At 41.4% G+C, this 23,214-nt stretch overlaps 1 protein-coding gene across 3 annotated transcripts in view; it reads left to right on the top strand.

Moving 5' to 3' along the window:
- Window positions 1-17,912, top strand: part of SGK2 (serum/glucocorticoid regulated kinase 2) — a 40,037-nt gene extending 22,125 nt beyond the window's left edge. For all 3 annotated transcript variants that reach the window (XM_034413982.3, XM_034413981.2, XM_034413983.2), the window contains 11 exons: window positions 623-672; window positions 2,174-2,231; window positions 4,722-4,805; window positions 5,822-5,953; window positions 7,162-7,274; window positions 8,777-8,813; window positions 9,251-9,337; window positions 10,609-10,704; window positions 13,630-13,785; window positions 15,698-15,787; window positions 16,597-17,912. In XM_034413982.3, the coding sequence (XP_034269873.1) occupies window positions 623-672; window positions 2,174-2,231; window positions 4,722-4,805; window positions 5,822-5,953; window positions 7,162-7,274; window positions 8,777-8,813; window positions 9,251-9,337; window positions 10,609-10,704; window positions 13,630-13,785; window positions 15,698-15,787; window positions 16,597-16,749 (1,056 nt within the window). In that variant the 3' untranslated portion in view covers window positions 16,750-17,912. The remainder of the gene's footprint in view (window positions 1-622; window positions 673-2,173; window positions 2,232-4,721; window positions 4,806-5,821; window positions 5,954-7,161; window positions 7,275-8,776; window positions 8,814-9,250; window positions 9,338-10,608; window positions 10,705-13,629; window positions 13,786-15,697; window positions 15,788-16,596) is intronic.
- Window positions 17,913-23,214: the final 5,302 nt, after the last annotated feature.

Genomic DNA, 23,214 nt, shown 5'->3' with positions numbered 1-23,214 from the left:
GCAACCCACCTCTGGTCCCTTTGGATTTGTTGTCTGGCTAGTGATTATGGGAGCTGAGACGCAACACATCTAGAGAACACAAAGTTGGGGAGACTGCTGGGTTATCCTGGTATGGGTTTCTCTGCAAATTTACCACTCCTTGCAATTAGGTAGCTTTTGTCTTTTATTCATAGATGTGGCAGCATTGGCCAGTGTACAGGTGGTCCTCGATTTATGACCACAGAATTTCATTGGGACCAGAATTTCCATTGTTTATCAAGGCAGTGGTTAAGTGATTTTATGACCTTTTTTGCCATGGTTGTTAAGCAAATCACTGCAGTTGTTAAGTGAGTAATGTGGTCCTTAAGCAAATTCAGCTTCTCCCATTGACTTTGCTCCCGGAAGCTAGCTGGGAAAGTAGCAATCCCATGATCCTGGGATGCTGCAATACATGCCAGGCATGCAAATTTTACTCATGTGACCATGGGGATGTTATGATGGTTGTAAGTATGAAGACCGGTAGTAAGTCACATTTTTCAGTGTATTGTAACTTCAAACGGTCACTAAACAAATAATTGCTGGTTAAAGTGTCCCTGTAAATAATTCTTACTCAACTTCATGACTTTTTGTTTTCTATCTACAGCCTTCATCACCAAGTGACAATATCAACCTTGGACCATCTGCTAATCCCAAGTAAGACCATGGAAATGACCATTCATAGCACTATGGAATTCAAAGAAATGGATGCTTTTCCTTCTGTATTATAGAATTAGAGTCTAGTTTCATGAAAAGAAGGACTGGGGTGACATGATAGCAATGTTCCAATATCTCAGGGGCTGCCACAAAGAAGAAGGAGTCAACCTCTTCTCCAAAACACCCGAAGGCAGGACAAGAAGCAATGTATGGAAACTAATCAAGAGCCTTGGTAGTACAGTGGTCTAAGGCATCCTGTTATTAAGCTGGTTATTAAGACCAGCTGCCTGCAATTACTGCAGGTTCGAATCTCGCCAAGGCTCAAGGTTGACTCAGCCTTCCATCCTTTCTAAGGTAGGTAAATTGAGGACCCAGTTGTGGGGGCAATAAACTGACTTTGTATAAATATACAAAAGGATGAAGGCTATTGCTGAGCACATTGTAAGCCGCCCTGAGTCTCCGGAGAAGGGCGGCATATAAATCAAATAAAAAAAAAAAAAAGGAGAATCTAGAACTAAGGAGAAATTTCCTGACAGTTAGAACAATTAATCAGTGGAACAACCTGCCTCCAGAAGTTGTGAATGCTCCAACACAGGAAGTTTTAAAGAAGGGATTGGATAACCATTTGTCCGAAATGGTATAAGGTTTCCTGCCTAAGCAGGGGGTTGGACTAGAAGACCTCCAAGGTCCCTTCCAACTCTGTTCTATTCCTATTCCTATTCCTATTCCTATTCCTATTCCTATTCCTATTCCTATTCCTATTCCTATTCCTATTCCTATTCCTATTCCTATTCCTATTCCTATTCCTATTCCTGTCCTGTTCCATTCCATAATATAAGATTAGTTATTTCAAGCTCCAGTAAAACCTTCTCTTATAGGCTGCTAATAATTCATTGGTAGTAAATATGTGCAAGGGACCACACTACATCCGAATGATGGGGAGGGCTACAGGCAGAATGAAATTACAGCCTTGAGGAAAAGGTTAACTGTGTTAATATTTTACACAAAGGTTACTTGGAGCCCAATAGTGGGCTTCGTTATTATTTTTGACCTTGGAATTGCATTGTAATAGCTCACAGACAATAAAACCTATACATCTCAGCCAATAAAACATACATGTTCACCTTCACAGTTGAAAGTAAGTCTCTATGTCCTGAACTTCTTTGTTTGCTTTTGGGCAGGAGAGCACCCATATCAGGGTAACCATTTGACAGACTACAGCAACAGTTTATGAGAAAGTGAGAAACTATTGGGTTGCGGGGGGGGGGTTGTTAGTAGAAAGAATTATTGTGCCTTGAGTCCTGGACCCTCATGGATTGAATGACACTGGGACGGAAATTAAAGTAAAATATAACTCTAAACTTGTCAGCCTTTGTAGATCCATTTTATCATCCACATTACAAAAATGTATTATGATTGATTTAGAATAGAGGAGAAAGTTCTAACTGATACAGAAGAAAGTCTTTCATGTATTTATTTTGTCTTTTTTTCCCCCTAATAGTGCCAGGCCAACTGATTTTGACTTCCTAAAAATAATTGGCAAAGGAAGCTTTGGGAAAGTAAGTAACCTAGTTTGGGAAGTTTTCTTGTGGACTGCTTGTTGATCCAAATAGCTTTTCATTCATGGCTTTTGACCTTTGGGAATTAATGTAGCATTTGCACATGCTATTTTCCCAGTCAGAATAGTCCAATCATAAGGCACAGTGAGGTGGATCCCTTAGGCCATATATTTTGTATGCGTGAAACATAGGAACTTCTTGATTATTTATTCATAAGAAATGCTTACTATTAAATTATTCCCTGCAAAACAGGGCAGAAAGTGCTTCTGGGAATTTTTTTTCTTCAGTAATAAAATAAACCAATTTTAACTCATAACACCTAGAGTTGTATGAACACTATATAAATGTTGTAAAAAATAATGAGAGTGAATGGGCAGGAATATAATTTATTTTTCAACTGCTCATAGAAAATTGCCTCAAGCCAAACCTGCTTCCATATTTACCAAAAAAAAAAGAAGAAGAAGAAGAAGAAGAAGAAGCAGCAGTGAATTTGCTTCTGCTACTAATGATTTTGATGATTGGCATTTCAGTGAAGCTATTCCATATAACAAGGCACAAAGCACTATTTGCGGCTCCTAATCTTTCAGATTGCCACTATATTAAAGGAAATTCAGATGAGAGTATATCTTTAAAACATCAAAGAATTTCAAAATGTCTAAAAATGTACCTCTTGGTTCATCCTTGTATATTATTTGCAATGATGTATAAATATTTTACCAATCATTTTTGAGGGACACGTTCTTATTATGTTGCTTCTCACATCCCCAGAAGACCTCTGAAATTGCCTAAAGACATCTTTCATTGTTTTACTAATTTATTAAATTTATTTGCCAATAAGGGTGGGACACAATAAGGGTAGAATACAAACAATTAGTAATTTAAAAAGGTAAAAGATATATATCTTTTTTATTTTCTTTTAAATTATACTCTGATAAATCTGTTATCCCTTTTAATGCTGTGTACCCCACCTTCCTTATCTTGTGTGTACTGTTTTTATATCTTTTAGCTTTTTTAAAAATTAATTGTTTCTATCCCAGCCACCTTAAGCTGATCTACAATGACAATAAAGATTTGATTTGAAAAAAGGATCCAATTCTATTTGGCTCAGGAGGATAAAAGGATGGAAAGTTCCGTAGGCACTTTAACACTGAGAACTCTCTGGTTTAAGATCCTTTGTTCTGTATTTCAAATTAGTTCTGATAACTCAGACAGGCATTTTAGGAGTGGTGATGACGGTGTTTGACCTAGGCATTTCAATCGTCTATTTCTCTCAGAGTATTATTGATCTCCTAGAAGATCAATACTCCAGTGAAATGGTTTTATTGTTGCTGCCAGCTTGGGTTCACTGAGATTATTATCAGGAGTCTGATAGCATTTTTTCTGACTAATGAAGTGTATTAAAAGGCATAAGCTTTCATGAGTAGCAGTTCATTTCATCAGATGCATCTCAAGCTTATGCCTTTTAATAAAATTTGTTAGAAAAGGTGCTACCAGACTTCTGATTTATTTATTATTTTTTGCCACAATAGACTAACTCAGCTTTCCTCCTACAATGTCTACCAGATTACTCTAATTTCTCACTTTCTGCCCAGAAAGGACCTTCAAGAGGCCTGGGTGAAAGCCAAGTCTTCACAGCACTTTGAAATACCAATAGGGTAAAGACCATCCAGATCATGGGGAGAACCTTGTTCCAGAGGGCAGGCACTGCTACAGAGAAGATGCACTCCTGGGGTCTCAGTAGATTGTATTGTTTAATCAAACCATCCAGGTTTGATGAATCTAGACCATCACTGTTGATACTAATTCTGGATCAATTGAAGCTTCTATATGGTCCTCAAGGGCAGCCTCAAGTAGAGTACTGGTATATTGCAATAGTTAAACTGCAAGGTGAACTGGGTATGAGAGATTATCTGGGGACTTCTGGTGATGTCACGGTGACATGAGGAGTGGGTCTCTGCGCTGCCACACCGAGTTCTCTATGTTAGAGGGCTCCGAAAGGAGTTAAAGCCACCCTGGAGGGGTGGTGAAGAAAAGAGGGGTGCCCTGCAGGTCGCGGAGAGCCGCAATCTCACCTGCTTGACCCTAGGTTCTTTTCCCTCTCCTTCACAATGAGAAGAGGCATCCAAAAATGGCTGCCATGAAGCTGGGACAGCTGAGGCAACAAAGAAAGTACAGGAGTAGTGTAAATTAACAGTGAATGGAACTGGGTGAGAAGATTCCTTTTTTACTCAAAAAGAAAAGGGGGGGGGGAAATCTGAAAGACACTCTTAACTATGAAAGCGGTGAATAATTTTTCCCCACAGAACAGACGTCTCCTTTTGGTATGATTAGAGGAAACAAACTCTTTTCAGCATTTTATATTTCTTGTGCTGTTAACATATATCACATAGATTTTTTGGATTGTTAGCATTGTGCTTCTAAAACAGGCCAACTGGGATAGTTGAAAGTTGATAGCAGTGGAAGCTTCTTGGTCTCTCATTTCCACTGCAGGTCCTTTTGTCCAAACACAAGTCTGATGGAAGATTCTATGCTATAAAAGTTTTGCAGAAAAAGTCCATCCTTAAGAAAAAAGAGGTAAGTTTGAAATATATTTTGTTTACATTGAGTACAAAATATTTTGCTACTTCTGTCTTCCTCTATAGTCGGGCTGTCAAACTCCCGGCCCATGGGCTGGATGCGTCACGCACCGGCCATGCCCACTCCCGGTTTAGTGAAGGGGAAAAAGGTCCCGATACATCACATCATGACATGAATTTGACACTCCTGCTCTATAGTATGATCTTTTTTTAACAAAATGACAGATATTGATTATATTTTAGCATGTGCAACAGTCATGTTGGTAGACATATGCTTGCATGTGTATATTTCTATAAAGAATTTAGTAGCAATATATGAGAATAGTTTCTAGGCTTTAGGAACTATTTTATGCTACTATCTTCTGATCCAGTTAGGAACCTGGTCCATACATGCATAAGAAAATGCCTGAATTTGTTACTGGAATGATCCTTCATGTTCTTATGTTACCATCCAGTGATAGCACATTGCAAGCCACCACCACCCCCCAAAAAAACCATCAACAACCACCAGAAACCAGATTTGCCCTCCACTTTCTTCTTAACCTTCCATATCAGAAAGAATGGACTTTCCTGTATACTTTTCTTCTGTTCTGTTTTTAAGCCTCTGACAACAATATGGAGGAAAAGTGAGTTGGCATATAGAACCTTATCAATAGCTGGCAGATTGCACAGTACTTGGCTTGAGAGCCATGTCATTCACATGCCTTTAGTGGATTCCTCTAATACATTCAATTTATAGCTAAAAAAAAAAAAGCCATAGAAGCCATAGAAGCTACATTAACTCCTTTTCTTCCTTTCTACAGTCTCTTTAAAAAAACCCACTCTCTGCTAAAGATACTATTTGACATCCGAAAGTAGCAAGTAAAAATATTTGAGTGATTCCTCCTCCTTTTTCACAAATCCTAACATCATTGGCAGATTTCATTTTCAATTTCTGTAGTTCTTTTTGCTACATCTTTTTTTAAAAAAACTAACTTGCATATTTGCATTTTTGTCTTTCTTGGCTCTTGATAGCAAAACCACATAATGGCAGAACGCAATGTGCTCCTGAAGAATGTGAAACATCCTTTCCTCGTGGGGCTCCACTATTCTTTCCAGACTAAGGAGAAACTCTACTTTGTACTGGATTATGTAAATGGAGGAGAGGCAAGTATCTGTCGGTGCTCTTTTTCACAAATCCTAGCATCATTGGCAGATTTCGTTTTCAAACTAGACTACATTGACATTTTCTCCTTCACTCCTATGAATGATTCAGTGCATGGCTGGATGATAACTGAATCAACCTTGGACAGAAGACTAAAACTGAAAAAAATCCTTGACTTACAACCTTAATTGAGCCTGGAATTATGGTCATAAGTTGTGATGGCCATAAAGAAGGTCACCAACTTTTGCATCCTTTTTCATAGCAGTCATAAAGTGAACATGGTGGCCGTAAAGCAAACACTGCAATCATCAAACTAATGCTGTGGTCATTAAGTGACACTAATGTTCACTCTGGAGTGTTTTTGCCAAAACCTAGAAATAAATGTCAGTTTTCATCAAAAATGACACAAATAATGGTCACATGACTGCATGATGCTGAAAATGGCCATAAATGGGGAGAGGTTGCCAAGCACCCAAAATGCAGTCACGTGACTGCAGAGGTAGTGGCTGTCAGACATTCAGAACCAGGTTGTATCTTTGGGAGAGTCTGTCATAACATCAAAAGGTCACCAAGTGATCAGTCATAAGTCGAGAACTACCTTTATAAAATACTGGAGCAGTTTCCTATGAAATTGTGTTAAAATTAGGCAGTTATATAACTCGGGCTGCATAAATAATATTTATCATTATCATCATTATTTACAATATATGTGCTGTATATTACAACAAATGTGAATTTGACATTTCCTATGTCAAAGCATCTTGAAGCAGTTTACAATGAAAAGAACAACCAAACTCATAATAAAGAATACATTAAAATTACAGCCATCAAGGTAGAGTGGTTAACGTGCTGGACTAGGAACTAGGCTCTAGTCTTTCCCTAGGTGAATATTGATACTCCCCAAGATATTAAAAGTTACTAATGAAAGTAAAATCTATTCATTAAAAAGTGGGGAAAATAATTCTTCCAGCTTTACAAGTGGGAATGCCTAAATGAAAATGCAAAAATTGTTTGGGCAGGGTGTATGATACTGGACCCAGATTGTTGGGGGCAATATGCTGACTCTGTAAACTGCTTAGAGAGGGCTGTAAAACGCTATGAAGCGGTATATAAGTCTAAGTGCTATTGCTATCTCTCGATTCTGTTAAATAAAAAGAGGGTTTATGAAACACTGTGCTTCTTTCCTAAGTTTTTATCTCTCTGTTTCTAGTTATTCTTCCACCTACAAAGGGAGCGCTGTTTCCGTGAACCTCGAGCTCGCTTCTATGCAGCAGAAATGGCCAGTGCGGTTGGCTACCTTCACTCACTGAATATCATATACAGGTAAAATATATTGGCATCAGAGCAGGTAGTGATCCTATTAATTGCTGCAAAACATATCAATATGTGAAATAACAGAATAGGTAGGTTTGGCTGCTTGTGAGCAAAATAAAATGGAGCTAGTTTCGCTGAGATTTTGGCATTTATTTAGAAATATATTTGTCCTAGAAAAGCCTCCAAGACTCTCTGACAAATCCAAGTGTTACTATATTGGATATCTAAGAACATGCCATACAGAGCCAGTTTAGTATAGTGCCATGATGGCGAACCTATGGCACGTGTGCCATAGGTGGCATGCAGAGCCCTCTCTGTGGGCACGTGAGCATCGCCCCAGCTCAGCTCCACCCCACATGAACGCGCACCTTCTGCCAGCCAGCTGGTTTATGGATCTCTGCTGCGCATGTGCGGAGGGATGGGTGCATGCAGGAGATGCATGCGCATGCGTGGGGGGTGGGGCATATGCGCAGGAGTCACTCGTGCATGCATGGGGTTGTGCACACATGCACAGGGTCACGCACACATGCAGGGGTAGGGTGCACACGGAGTGTGGATGCGAGGCATGTGGGGGGGTCGCACATGCATTACATTATGGGTGTGCGCACATGCTTTTGGCATGCTTTTGGAAAAGGTTAACCATCACAGGTATAGTAGTTAAGGTATCAGACCAGAACCTGGGAGACTGGGAGTTCTAGTCCTGTTTTAGGCATGAAACCAGCTTAGTGACCTTGGGGTAGTGACTGTCTCAGTTCTAGGAAGAAGGAAATGACAAATTCTGAAATCTTGCCAAAAACCCAATGGGACTTGTCTAGGCAATTGCCAGGAATAAAAATCTGACAGAGAGGGAGAGAGAAAGACAGAGAGCAAGCAGACAGCATGCTCCCGGTTCAGATCAAATCGGGCAATCCGGTAGCGATTGTGGCAGGTGGTTCAGAGAACCGGTAGCAATGGTGACACAAGGCTCCGTCCACCTGTCCGGGTGTTGTTACTTCCTGGTTTTAACCAGAAAGTAATGTGTTTTTTACCCTCTGTGCATGTGCAGGTTTTGTGCATGCGCAGAGGGTCTGTGTGTGCATGTGTGTGCTGTTCCGAACCGGTAAGGAAGGTAAGTAGATTTCATCTCTGGCTCCAATAGAGACTATCATTTTACCACAAGATGGACATCTGAGTGAATTGAAATCATTAGTTGAAAATGATAAATTTGGAACTTAACAATCATTTTAAAATAGTCTTCCCCAGCTTGGTATCCCTCAGATGATGTGATCATGTTGCATAGGAATTATGGGAATTGAAGTCTAGCATATTGAAAAAATACATTAAGGATATATTCAAGAAGTTTGAAAGCTAGGCAGGCTGTCTTAAGGTTTCTTTGTCGCAGCACTGCATTTGGGATGGCTGAACGGGAATCTATATGTTGCTGCAAGAGATATAGATCTGGCTTCTGTCTGTCCCTGCTGTACCATATAAACATCAATTCCTTTTTCTCCTTTGTTTTTTTTTTTTTAAAGGGACTTGAAACCTGAAAATATTCTTTTGGATTCTCAGGTATGTTATTAGTATTAGTGTGTGGAGAAAATTACAATTGTAATTTACAATTGCCACGGTTAAGAGAGACCAGGTTTAATAATGTCTAACCTCTCTAGTTTCCAGTAGTTTATGATGAAACATTTGCATGCCGTGTCAAGTGTGAGAGATGTATAATTAAGAGCATGTGATGTGTGAGAAGTGACTTGTGAAATGGTGGCCCAGGCTTTCCCCAGTTATTGCTTCTGAGTTGCGGTGCAAGTTGCTAGTTTTTAGTAACTAATATTTTGCTTGTGGACTTCTGCTCAGGACCCACAGTTGCCTGGGTTATGTTTGATAAAAATATTACTAAAAGAACAAAGGAAAATGTTACCCGCTCCAGAATAGAAAAGCCTGTTTGTTTTGTTGTCTATTTTGAAATACACCAAGAAGATTGAAATTTGTCTCTAATCCTTCAGGGTCACATTGTTCTGACAGATTTTGGACTTTGCAAAGAAGGAATGGAGCCAGAAGAAACAACATCTACTTTTTGTGGCACACCAGAAGTATGATATTGTGTTTCATAATTTTTTTACATTCAAGAACCTGTCCTACTTTTAAAAATTATGGAGGATCCCAAAAGAGCCTGTGTCAATGGGTTATATTTATTGATATTTATTCTATCAAAAATTAAAATTGATGCATGTAGAATATTTATTTATTGAATCATGTAAATTAATAGTGTTTCCCCAAAAATATGACCTATTCCAAAAATAAGCCCCAACCCGTTTTTTACATGTGCACATAATATAAACCCTACCCCCAAAATAAGCCCTAGTGAAGGGGGTTGGGCCTGGCCAGCATAGGAGGAGTGAGCGCAAGTGGGCTGAAGGTGTCTGGCAGTAGTCGCAGCCCGCGCAGCACAGGTGAGTTGAGTATCTGCGCAAGCAGCAGGCGGAAGCAAAGGTGGGGGAGGCAGGCAATCCAGATGCACTATGTGGGCTGCAGGAAAGCCAAGCGGAGGGTGGCCGGAGTGGTGGGTAGCTACGGCTGGCTTGTCTTTGTGCAGCAACATTGGCAGCAGACAGAGACAGAGGCATGGTGGGGAGGCAAGTGATATGGACTTGCTGAGTGGGCCATGGGCAAGCTGAATAGAGGTGAGCCAGAGCAGCGGCTGGCTGCAGGAGGCTCATCTTTGCGCCTCTTGGCTTGCCTGCAGTCCATGCGGTGTGTTGGTATCACCTGCCTTCTGCTCCGTGCTTTCTGCTCTGTGCAGCCCCAGAGTGTACCAACCAAGGGTCCTGCGGACTGCAGCTGATGCCAGATACCATCAGTCCCCGTGCGCTTGGTGACTCTTGTGTGTGCGCCAGGAGATGGGGCGCCTAGCCAGGCTGATCACCCTTAAATCATGTTTCCCCCAAAATAAGCCCTAGCATTTATTTTGGGGCCTAAAAGAAAATAAGATCGGCTCTTATTTTTGGGGAAACATGGTAGTATTCAAGCCATTAGATATTAACATTAATTAAAAAAATATGAAAAACTCATATTTTTAACAAATAAAAAGTAACAATGAGAAGAGAGGCATTGTTTTAAATTTTTGCAAATATCTTCAAATTTTTATCTCACAGACTTCTGAGGGTGATTTCAGGGAGGTCCTCAGGGGTCCTCAGGGAACACTTTAAGAAATACTCATATAGATGAAATTATCACTTACATACATACATTTTCTTATTACTTCCAATAAAGAAAAAAAATTGTGAAAGTAATTGCAATCCTTTATCTGGTGTTTTGTGTATATAATGATATATTGTTATTAAAATTTCTACATATTTAACAGTACTTGGCTCCAGAAGTGCTTAAAAAGCAGCCTTATGACCGAACTGTTGACTGGTGGTGCCTTGGATCTGTGCTTTATGAAATGCTATTTGGCTTGGTAAGTTTTGCTTCTGAAGTGGAGACTAAAATGACTTGGGAATGGCTTTTCATCCTAATGTATAAATAAAGCTGATTGCTTCGGACAAAGGGACAAGAAATATAATCAGGTTTGGGAGACAATATCAAAGCCTATCAGTCTGCTTAATTAGAATGGCAATATTGGAAAATATATATGATGCTCAATTCCATAGCACGCTATTTCTCAACCTTGGAAGTTTAAGATGTCTGGACTTCAACTTCCAGGATTCTCTAGCCAGCCTAGCTAGAGAATTCTGGGAATTGAAGTCCACACATCTTCATGTTGCCAAGGTTGAGAAACACAGACTTAGAGTGTTATTAGAACCCTATCTAGTGCTGCTTATCCCTGTATGCTAATATAATTAGCCAAGTTTATCATATTCCAGCATAGGTAGAATATGGATAACAGTGTCTTCAAATCATTTGCCAGGTGCTCAATTGATCAATTAATTAAAGTGTGCCTGAGTTCTTGCATATGTTAAGTCTGTCAGCATGCTGATGATTGTATGTTTGGAAGTAGGATTGGCTCAGTTTATATGAATACAACTGAACTAATTGTGGAGCACACACATTTAATCTTACCATTCTTTAGGGCTATCAAACTTAAACTGTAAACATACAGCTTTTGCGCTTTTCCTGTAAACATTTGCTACCATCTAATAATAATAATAATAATAATAATAATAATAATAATAATAATAATAATAATAATAATAACAACAACAACAACAACAACAACAACAACAACAACAACAACAACAATTTTATTTCTATACCGCCCTTCTCCCGAAGAACTCAGGGTGGTGTACAGCCTATTTAAAAACACAGACAAACAGCAATTTAAAATTTAAAATAATTAAATAAATTGGCTCAGATTTAAAACCCCAAAAAATTTAAATACCCCAATTTAAAACTATTATGTTGATAGTCCGGCCTGGCAGAACAACAGGGTCTTCAGTGCGCAGCAAAACACCCGGAGGTCAGAGTTCTTACGTATTTCCAGGGGCAGTTCGTTCCACAGGGCTGGGGCTCCAACAGAGAAGGCCCTCCCCCTGGGTGTCGCCAGCCGACATAACTTAGCTGATGGCACCTTGAGGAGACCCTCTCTGTGGGAGCGAACTGGTCGGTGGGAGGCTATTGGTGGCAGGAGACGGTCTCGGAGGTACCCTGGTCCTATGCCATGGAGCACTTTAAAGGTGGTAACCAACACCTTGAATCGCACCCGGAAGACCACTGGGAGCCAGTGCAGCTCGCGCAGGAGGGGTGCCCATAACCACCCACGCGGCCGCATTCTGGACCAGTTGGAGCCTCCAAGTGCTCTTCAAGGGGAGCCCCATGTAGAGAGCATTACAATAGTCCAACCGGGAAGTAACAAGAGCATGAGTTACCGTGCGCAGGGCGTCCTGGTCCAGAAAGGGCTGCAACTGGCGGATCAGGCGAACCTGATAAAAGGCCCCCCTGGCCACGGCCATCATATGCTCTTCTAAAGACAGCCGTGCATCCAGGAGGACACCCAGATTGCGAGACCTCTCCGTGGGGGGCAAAGATTCACCCCCGATAGTCAGTGATGGCACCAGCTGACTATATCGGAGCGCCGGAAGCCACAGCCACTCGGTCTTGGAGGGGTTGAGTCTGAGCCTGTTCCTCCCCATCCAGACCCGCACGGCCTCCAGGCAACGAGACATCACATCAAGGGCATCGTTGGGGTGGTCTGGGGTGGAGATGTACAGCTGAGTATCATCAGCATACAGATGACACTTCACCCCAAAACCACGGATGATCTCACCCAGCGGCTTCACATAAATGTTGAACAGGAGGGGCGAGAGGACCGACCCTTGCGGCACTCCCCATGCGAGACGCCTCGAGGTCGACCTCTGTCCCCCTGCCAACACAAACTGCGAGCGGTCGGAGAGGAAGGAGGAGAACCACTGCAAAACGGTGCCCCCTATTCCTAACCCCCTCAACTGCTGCAGCATGATACCATGGTTGATGGTATCAAAAGCCGCTGAGAGATCTAATAGGACTAGGACAGAGGAGCAACCCCTGTCCCGAGCCCTCCAGAGATCATCCACCAACGCGACCAATGCCGTTTCTGTGCTGTACCCCTGCCTGAAGCCCGACTGGTACAGGTCTAGATACATAGCTTCATCCAGGTGCTGGGGAAGTTGTCGTGCCACCACGCTCTCAACAACCTTCGCCACAAAACGAAGGTTGGAGACTGGACAATAGTTGGCTAATTCAGCCAGGTCCAGGGAAGGCTTCTTGAGGAGGGGCCTCACTACCGCCTCTTTCAAGGTGGCAGTAAAGGCACCCTTGCTCAGAGAAGCACCTATAATCCCCTGGAGCCAGCCTTGTGTAACCTCCCTGGAGGCCAGTACCAACCAGGAGGGACACGGGTCCAATAAACACGTGGTGGCACTAATCTTACCCAGAACCCTGTCCACATCCTCGGGAGTCACAGGATCAAACTCCTCCCAGATAACATTCTCAAGACCTGCCCTGGTCTCCTCCTGTGGACTCATCCAATCGGAGTCCAAGCCATCCCGAATCCGAGCGACTTTATCATGCAGGAATTGCACAAAATCCTCAGCACGACCCTAGTGGTTGCCCTGCATTTTTCACCTACAATGAATAGAAAGAGGAAGAGAAGAGAAGTTGGAAGGGACCTTGGAGGTCTTTTAGTCCAACCCCCTACTTAGGCAGGAAACCCTATACCATTTCAGATAAATATGGTAGTCCAACTTTTGAATTGTTTATTCAGTAATTTATTTTAAACAAACTATAATAGCATACATTTCTTCCATTAAACTTATACAAAAAACAGCATGAATTGCATTTTATCTAAACATGATACAAATTTACACTGTACTTTATGCTATTGACCTTTTCCTATTTTTACTGTCAGCCTCCATTTTACAGCCGGGATATGTCACAGATGTATGAGAATATCCTGCACAAACCACTTCAAATTCAAGGAACCAAGACCATAGCAGCTTGTGATATCCTACAAGGACTTCTTCATAAAGATCAGAAGAAGAGGCTTGGAGCCAAGACTGATTTTGTATGTGATAATTGCTTATTCTTGGAACCCCAGGCATCTTGTCCTGCTAAAAACTTGATCCTACTTGGCAGTATTTTAAATTTGTAGCAGTGTGTGTAAGATTTCATACCTCTTTTCACTATTTCTGTTATTTATTCTGTCCCATTACTGCTACTCTTTGATCAAGGCATCTCCACTAATCTTCACTTTCATCCAGCACAGTTTTTTTTTTATTTTCATAAAATATAATTTCTGCATTTTGGATTGCTACAAGTACTGTACAGTTTGCTGTTTAATAAATATGCAATAGAAACAACTTAAATAACTTTAATAAAAAGAGCCTTGGTAGTACAGTGGCTTAATGCACCCTGTTATTAACACAGCTGCCTGCAATTTCTGCAGGTTCGAATCTTACCAGGCTCAAGGTTGACTCAGCCTTCCATCCTTTCTAAGGTAGGTTAAATGAGGACCCAGTTTGTGGGGGCAATAAGCTGACTTTGTATAAATATACAAAAGTATGAAGGCTATTGCTTAATGCATTGTAAGCCGCCCTGAGTCTCCGGAGAAGGGCGGCATATAAATAAAAAAAAAAAAAAAAAAAACCCACAAAAAACTAGACAATTTGGAATTTAAGCAGTACAAGGAGTAGATTAGAATGGGCTATATATTCAGTAGGTTAATGGAAACTTTCATATTTTGCTATATCAATTTTAAGGGTGGGCATATAGTATACAGAACAAGGAAAACTAATGGGCATTTCCATTGCACACTTAATGTACTTCTGCATCTACATTTATATCTCAATGTACTTTTCAGCATAATTTTGTACATTATGCTGCTTCTTAAATTATTGTTAATATACTGTTTGAGAGTTTGTAAGCATACATGTGCAAACAGTTAAATGTGTGCTCAGAAAGTTGTGCCACTTTTAAAGTAATGAATTTACTTTAGGGTGGTGTTAGAAGGTGAAGTTTATGAAATCCCTAAAGAATTCTGAGTCAATTGAGGTGACTAGTTCCAAGTGCTTGTATGTTAGGTTGTGCTATAGACACAAGGTAGGCCTACTGCTGCAGACACAAGTTAGGGTGTCCTGATTGCCTCAATAGCTCTTTGTGGGCTCCTGGACTTTAGGGCTGATGAGAGAGAGAGTCTTCAAGAAATATGTTTTAGGGTGATTTCAACGTCCATTACCTAAAAAAGCATGTAAGTCCCTAGCCTCCATTTGTGAATCCACAAAAAATGACAACTCTGATGTACAGAGATAAATAGATATACAGACAGACAGACAGACAGACAGACAGACAGTGTCAGGTTCCAAGTAATGCATCCATCAGTGCAATGTGGAATGTGGTTGACTCATCAGCTAGGAATGATGTTTTGACTGAAGGCTCCATCCCCCTCCAGTTCCAAACTGTGTCGAGCCAAAGCAAGGAACCTATTAGAATGGTCCATCTTAGGAGCCTGATGGAATCTGGGAGTTACCAGAAGGATGGGGATTTGAAGGGATTGAGGATTGGGAATTGACTGGGGATTTTCCCGACAATTTGTAAGCATTGAGCTTTTGCTTCATACATCTTCGCAATACAGAGACAGAACACTTGAGAAGAGGGCGCTTCTGTTGTTTCTCTAGTGGTCTGGTTTTTTGATAACCTATGGGAGGAACACTGACAGCTTACTGCTCTTATTATTACTGAGTAGGCTTGAGCCTGAGTTCATACCAGGGTTTAATTGTGTACATGTTTGGTACAATTAGCCTCTGTATAACAATTTACAATTGTTTATCTTTACAATTAGCAAATGTATTTTAGGAAACCATTTACAGTAAGTAAATTTAGATCAATGATTCATTGCAGCTAGGCATAAACATAAGCACAGCACAGTTTTGGAAATCCTTCTGGCAAATAGCAGCTCATCTTTATTTTACTTTTTACAGCTTGAAATAAAGAACCATATGTTCTTCGCTCCAATAAACTGGGATGATTTGTATAATAAGAAGATCACTCCTCCATTTGATCCTAATGTGGTAAGTGGTTTATTGTGCCGTAGGCAATCTTTGTGAAATTGTGAAGAAATATTAGAAAAAGCTAACCATTCTGGGTGCATTTTCAGGGATTATGGATCTACGTTTTATCATTTGTTATGGATTTTCCTGACACGTGAAATATTGAGCCAATTCACATGATTTACATTTTGTCTTTGGATACTGCAATTTGCCTTTAAAGAAAAACTGGAAATTGTTGCTGGGTGAAGGATGGCTTGGAGAAAGCAGAGTTTACTCAGTTTGCCTATTAGAACTATGGTAATTAAGAATCTAATTACACATAGTGCTAAATGTACTGTATGTTTCAGAAAAAATGCATTTAATAGTAGAATAAAACAAATAGTAATCTTTTAATTCCTGCGAGATGCCCGGAGTCACTGTGAGTGAGTTGGGAAGCCATATAAATTTTCTTAATAAATAAATAGAACAAATAAATAGCTTCCTTTCCTATATCCCTTCCTCTCCACCAGTGAATGGAAAATAATTGGGACACCCCAGACAAATAACCCAGGGACTTTCTCTCACTTTGTCTCAGAAACATGGTATGTAATCAAGAATGTTTGACTGACTTCAAAGTGTTTTATGTGAAAAGAAAAAAAGTAACATAACCTAACATAAACTCAACTCAGTATATGGCAGAAGAGCATTTCAAAGTTGAACGGACTAGTAGGATTCAATCTTAAAACAAGTGCTGTGTTTCTCTCCTTCTACACCCTCTGGTTTTAAGAATAACTATTTATTTTATTGTTGTTATTGCCTGAAACTTAAAAAAATAATTGTTTTTTTTTAAGGCTGGGCCAGCTGATCTACGACATTTTGACCCAGAATTCACTCAGGAAACTGTTCCCAATTCCATTGTTCAAACTCCTGATTTAGCTACCAGCAGTTCCAGTGCAACAGATGCTTTCCTGGGTTTTTCTTATGCACCAAATGATGACCATTGAAGCATCTCATGTAAACAAGACTTGTGAAATCCAGGTGTAGCTCATTATTTAAATAAGAGGAAGACATCGCATACCAATCTAATCTTCTAACTGGAAAAGAACCAAACTTTGCAACTTTGACATACAGAAACTTACAATGTGAATGTTCCTCTTCCTGATCATTGCCAATCACGATAGTTGAAATAATTTTATTTATAGAGGCATGAACAAATTTATTGATACATCCTTTTACCAAATGGATGAGATCCTAAGAGAACGCAAGATGCTTAAGAGAGATTTATTGTATTCTAAATAACTAATTATTTTGTATTCACTTGTTTTAAGTTTGGGGCACTACCAATTCAAACTAGTTGAATCCATTTTCTTGCAACATTATTCTAGATTTTACGGTTCATGAATTTTTTATTGCAATTTGCTTTTCATTGTGTATGTTCTTGAACAAATCTTTGGAGTTAGTCAGCCTAGCTGCAACTACCTCTCTTTGACCCCAGTCCTCATAGCTAGTCTTTCTACTGGTATGAAATTGGCATGGCATTTATATTCATTCTTCTCAAATCAGTTGACACCTCCAGGCTTTTTGTCAGATTTTAGGTATTTCTTTTTAGTTTTGAATGCACTGCAACAAAATGTAATCGGTGGAAACAGCAAGCCATCCCATCATACAGTCTACTGGATTCCAAGTCTTTTTGCTTTAGCCTGAAAATATTCCAGTGATCTCTGTTTATATATATTTTAATAATCTTGCTTATCTGTTCCTGTTTATTTAAAAATTAAACTCTGATAACTACCTCTTAATAGCACAGATCCAAAAGAAGCAAATGGATTTATTTTTAAGAACCCTTAAAGAAAAACAACCTGCCTAAACAAATCTGTTAAGCCCAAAATTGTATTAATGACTATATAAAAAATAAACTCTCCATGAAGAATTTTATGGACACAATATATAATTTTTTTTTTTTGGCAACGATATGTAAATTGTAGCAAACACAGGCAAAGTTGACCATGTGATTTTTATGAATAAAAAAGGGAATGTTACAATTTCCATCTTATGCTGTTATGCCATTATAGCATGTAGTCTCATTGTTTTTAGATTTAGAACAAATGATCTATGTCATGTTATTTTCAGTCACGCTGTACCACATTAAATAATTTCGAGTTATGCATTCCTCTTTCATCTTTGAAAAAGTGAATAGCAATTCACACAAAACATAACTACTTGCATAGCCAAGATCTTTAAGAAAATAACGTATACCAACTATCTGTATAAACTTTTTAAGGCTGCTGTCTACTCCATCAGATACTTAGACAGCAAGTAGTGTGGGGATTTTTTTAGACTGAAATCTGTTCAAAAACTCACAATGACTGGATTCAGACCTAGAGTTTACAAATCACTATGATTAGATTCAATTGCCAAATACAGCCATTCATGTATTTGAATGAATACATGAAGGAGGGAGGAAGGAGAGAGAGAGGGAGAGAGAATGAGAATATGTGACTCTGGGAGAGAACAATAAAAGAGGAGATAAGTTTTTAAAAATGAAATGCAGAAGGTGAAGATAATCTAATACAGGGGTTTCCAACCTTGGCAACTTTAAGACTTGTGAACTTCAACTCCCAGAATTCCTCAGCCAGCTAAGCGGCTGAGGAATTCTGGGAGTTGAAGTTCACAAGTCTTAAAGTTGCCGAGGTTGGAGACCCCTGATCCAGTGGTGGGTTGCCCCTGCCTCAGACCGATTCGTAAGAACTGGTAGTAAAACCAGTAGGAGGCTCCACCCACCGACCCCGACGTCATCAGGAAGCTTCTGCGCATGCGAAGTGAGCATGTGTGCGTGGCCCCGTTGTGAACCAGTAGTAAAGGTAAGTAGAACCCACCCCTGCCCTGATCTAATACACAAGCCATCTGCTGGGTATGACACGTTCATTCTTCCATTAGTGTATTTGATGAATGCATAGAATAATAAACCTTGGTCTTTACTTAATCCTTGAAAAATACCATTCAACATACAGAAATGCCTCCCCTTTTTCCTTTTCCTTTGTCATCAAGGCAACGACAGAAGTGCTGGATTGGTTCACATGATAGTCTCTGCTGAACTCTCTGTTTCATTGCTATATTATAACAGCAGAATACCTTCCTACTCCCACTTCTTTATTCTGATAAAATGTTTAAGACATAATAAAAAGTATAATATATTTGACATATAAAGATCACATTTGTCTAATTTATTTGTAGAAAGAATAATAAAACAACCACTTATTCAATGACCGTTCAAACTTGTGACATCACTGAACAAGTAGAAATGACCTGACCTTGTGGTTATGGGTGTAGTCACATAATCATCATCTGCAACAGTGGTGGGTTGTTCCCGGTTCGGTCCGGTTCTATAGAACCGGTAGTAAAACCGGCGGGAGGCTCCCCCCACCCGCTATGACATCTTGGGTGATCTGCACATGCGCAGAAGCTTCTGCACGCGCATGCTCCCGCTGTGAACCAGTAGTAAAGGTAAGTGGAACCCATCCCGATCTGCAACCTTCCCTGTGAGTTTCCCACAAGCAAAAGTAATGGAGAAACCTGCAGGAAATCATAGTATTGAGGTCCTTGCTTAACATTTGTGTTGTCCTCATTTAATGATGGCAACTGGAACTGACATCACCAAGTGGTGCAGTCATGTGATTTTTAACATATGATCATGTTGCTTAATGTAGGAGTTTCCAGTTCCAGTTAGCATCATTGTACCAGGATTACTTGTATGCCCATTTTAAAATACAGCCAAGGGAAGCAACACAAAATTCCTAACAGAATCTTTTCTGCCCTGAATCTTTTCTGCCCAGCCGCTTCCCCCCACCGCAGGGAGACAGAACCGACCAGATGGTTCTGTCCCAGGCGCCTGATGGACCCCGAAAGGTTCCTGACTGAGCTTGGGCCGTTTCCTGACTCGACCGAAGAACTGGTGGCCGCCTGGGAGAGTGCGGCTGCTGGGGCTTTGGACCGCTTCGTGCCTTTGCGGCCTCTAACCCGATGCCGATCTCAATTGGCTCCTTGGTTCTCCAAGGAGCTGAGAGAGATGAAGCGTCGGAAAAGACGCCTAGAGAGCATTTGGAGGACCAGTCAATCCGATTCCGACTGGACACAGGTGAGGTCTTATATCAAGACCTACCTAGTGGCGAAAAAGTGGCGAAATCTAACAATTTTTCCACTCTTATCGCATCTGCAGAGAACCACCCAGCCGCTTTGTTTAGGGTGACCCACTCCCTTCTCTCTCTCTGTGTGTGTGTGTGTGTGTGTGTGTGTGTGTGGGAAGATCCCTTGCATGGTCGTGCTGAGGACTGTGCAATTCCTGCATGATAAAGTCACTCAGATTCAGGAAGGCTTGGACTCCAACTGGATGAGTCCGGGGAGGAGACGAGGGTAGGTCTTGAGAATATTATCTGGGAGGAGTTTGATCCTGTGGCTCCCGAGGATGTGGACAGGGTTCTGGGTAAGTTTAGTGCCGCCACGTGTTTATTGGACCCGTGTCCCTCCTGGTTGGTACTGGCCTACAGGGAGGTTACACGAGGCTGGCTCCAGGGGATTATAAGTGCTTCCTTGAGTGAGGGTGCCTTTCCCGCCGCCTTGAAAGAGGCAGTGGTGAGGCCCCTCCTCAAGAAGCCTTCCCTGGATCCGGCTGAATTAGCTAACTACCGTCCGGTCTCCAACCTTCGTTTTGTGGTGAAGGTTGTCGAGAGTGTGGTGGCACAACAGCTTCCCCGGCACCTGGATGAAACTATCTAAACCCGTACCAGTCGGGCTTCAGGCAGGGGTAAGCACAGAAACAGCATTGGTCGCGTTGGTGGATGATCTCTGGAGGGCTCGGGACAGGGGTTGCTCCTCTGTCCTGGTCCTATTAGATCTCTCAGCGGCTTTTGATACCATCAACCATGGTATCATGCTGCAGCAGTTGAGGGGGTTAGGAATAGGGGGCACCGTACTACGGTGGTTCTCCTCCTTCCTCTCCGACCGTTCGCAGTTTGTGTTGGCAGGGGGGCAGAAGTCGACCTCAAGGCACCTCGCATGGGGAGTGCCGCAAGGATTGGTTCTCTCGCCCCTTCTCTTCAACATTTATGTGAAGCCACTGGGTGAGATCATCCGTGGTTTTGGGGTGAGAGTCCATCAGTACGCTGATGATACTCAGCTGTACATCTCCACCCCAGACCACCCCAACGATGCCCTTGATGTGATGTCTCGCTGCCTGGAGGCCGTGCGGGTATGGATGGGGAGAAATAGGCTCAGACTCAACCCTTCCAAGACTGAGTGGCTGTGGCTGCCGGCATCACGATATAGTCAGCTGGTGCCATCGCTGACTATTGGGAGTGAATCTTTGCCCCCCACAGAGAGGGCTCGCAATCTGGGCGTCCTCCTGGACGCACGGCTGTCTTTAGAAGAGCATATGACACCCGTGGCCAGGGGGGCTTTTTATCGGGTTCATCTGATTCGCCAGTTGCAGCTCTTTCTGGACCGGGATGCCTTGCGCACGGTCACTCACGCCCTTGTCACCTCCCGGCTGGACTATTGTAATGCTCTCTACATGGGGCTCCCCTTGAAGAGCACTTGGAGGCTTCAGCTGGTCCAGAATGCGGCCGCACGGGTGGTTATGGGTGCAGCCCGTTGTGCCCACGTGACACCCCTCCTGCGCGAGCTGCACTGGCTCCCAGTGGTCTTCCGGGTGTGGTTCAAGATGTTGGTTACCACCTTTAAAGCGCTCCATGGCATAGGACCTGGGTATCTTCGAGACCGACTTCTGCCACAAACAGCCTCCCACCGGCCAGTTTGCTCCCACAGAGAGGGTCTCCTCAGGGTGCCATCTGCCAAGTTATATTGGCTGGCGACACCCAGGGGGAGGGCCTTCTCTGTGGGACCCCTGCCCTGTGGAATGAACTGCCCCCGGAAATGCGCAACATCTCTGATCTCCGTGTATTTCGCTGTGCCCTCAAGACCCTGCTGTTCTGCCAAGCCGGGCTATCAATTTAATGATTTTTAAATTGGGTTTTAAATTTTTGGGGTTTTAAATTTCAGCCGAATTATGTAATAATTTTAATTATTTTTAACTGATATTTGTCTTTGTGTTTTTTAATAGGCTGTACACTGCCCTGAGTCCTTTGGGAGAAGAGTGGTATAGAAATAAAATTATTTATTTATTTATATATTTATTTATATATTTATTTATTTATTTATCTGTGTCTTTATCGTAGTGGGATTTTATAGTTTATAAGCCTTCAACCAATCCATCAATTAGGTCAGGATTTGTTCTTCTATAAGGTACTAATTAGGAAAGGCTGACAAAATTTTAGACTATAAATATTGGCTAGAATTCCAAGTGAAGACTCTTGAGAAGATCTTGGAGACTGTTGGAAGAAATATCCTTCTGGGTTCAGCTCCAAGTGGGGAAAAAGAAATATCGGAGACTGCTTGGAAAGATGGTTTAATGGTGGACAGGATCACATGGTTTGAGTTCCTGAGCAGAAAAGGGCCGAGATGCTGAGCGTGCCTTGGTTTTATGCCCTCTCTGGGCTCTGAACTTCCTTGGGCACAGGAAGAGTATCCTGATTGGTTGTCAGACTCCCAGGGGGTGGGGGTTTTAGCTAGCCTTGCTGGTTGATGTAATCTTCCCAGGTGCCATGTGGTGAGTTTCTGTAGCTAAATGGGTCCTATTGTATTGCAGATGATGGTCCATTGACAAAGGTGGAGGGAATAAGTGAGCTTGGCTGAGGCCTTAATGGCCCATTGACAAAGGTGGGGGGGAGGTAGGAAGCTGCTTTGTCTTTAAAACATGTTTCTCCATTTCTCATCCAGGGAAATATAATATTTTGCCTTTTTAGTATTTCCTAAAATATTTCATTCTTCTAGGAGAAGGGTGAGTGCTAACTTCCTACAAGATCAAATCAGTCGATCACTCCCTCCTTTCTTCTTTCTCTTTCTTCTTTCTTTCTTTCTTTCTTTCTTTCTTTCTTTCTTTCTTTCTTTCTTTCTTTCTTTTTCTTTCTTTCTTTTCTTTTCTTTTCTTTTCTTTCCTTTCTTTCTTTCTTCCTTCCTTTCCTTCCTTCTCTCTCTCTCTCTCTCTCTCTCTCTCTCTCTCTCTCTCTCTCTCTTTTCTTTCCAGACAGCTTCCGTGTTTCCAGTGTCTTTCTTCCCACTTGGAAATGAACCCAGATGGACATTTCTTCCAACACCAGGAAACTGTAAATGTTAGTTCTGGCCTTAGGCATGAAAAGTGCCTGGGTGACTTTGAGTCAGTCACTTTCTCTCAACCCAACCCACCTCACAAGGTTGTTGTTGTGGGGAAAATAGGAGGAAGAAGAAATATTAAATACGTTCTCCCCTGGAATTACTTGTAAAATAATAATTTATATAAATAAATATGGATTGATAGAATGCCGGAATCGGGCCAATACAGCATTTTACAGTTCTTGCCTCTTGTTATGGAACATTTT

Source organism: Pantherophis guttatus, chromosome 3 (assembly GCF_059756535.1).
Source record: "Pantherophis guttatus breed Tessera chromosome 3, ASM5975653v1, whole genome shotgun sequence".
Classification (NCBI taxonomy): Eukaryota; Metazoa; Chordata; class Lepidosauria; order Squamata; family Colubridae; genus Pantherophis; species Pantherophis guttatus.
Note: the sequence above shows the minus strand (reverse complement) of the source record. Positions and strands in the feature narration are given on the sequence as shown.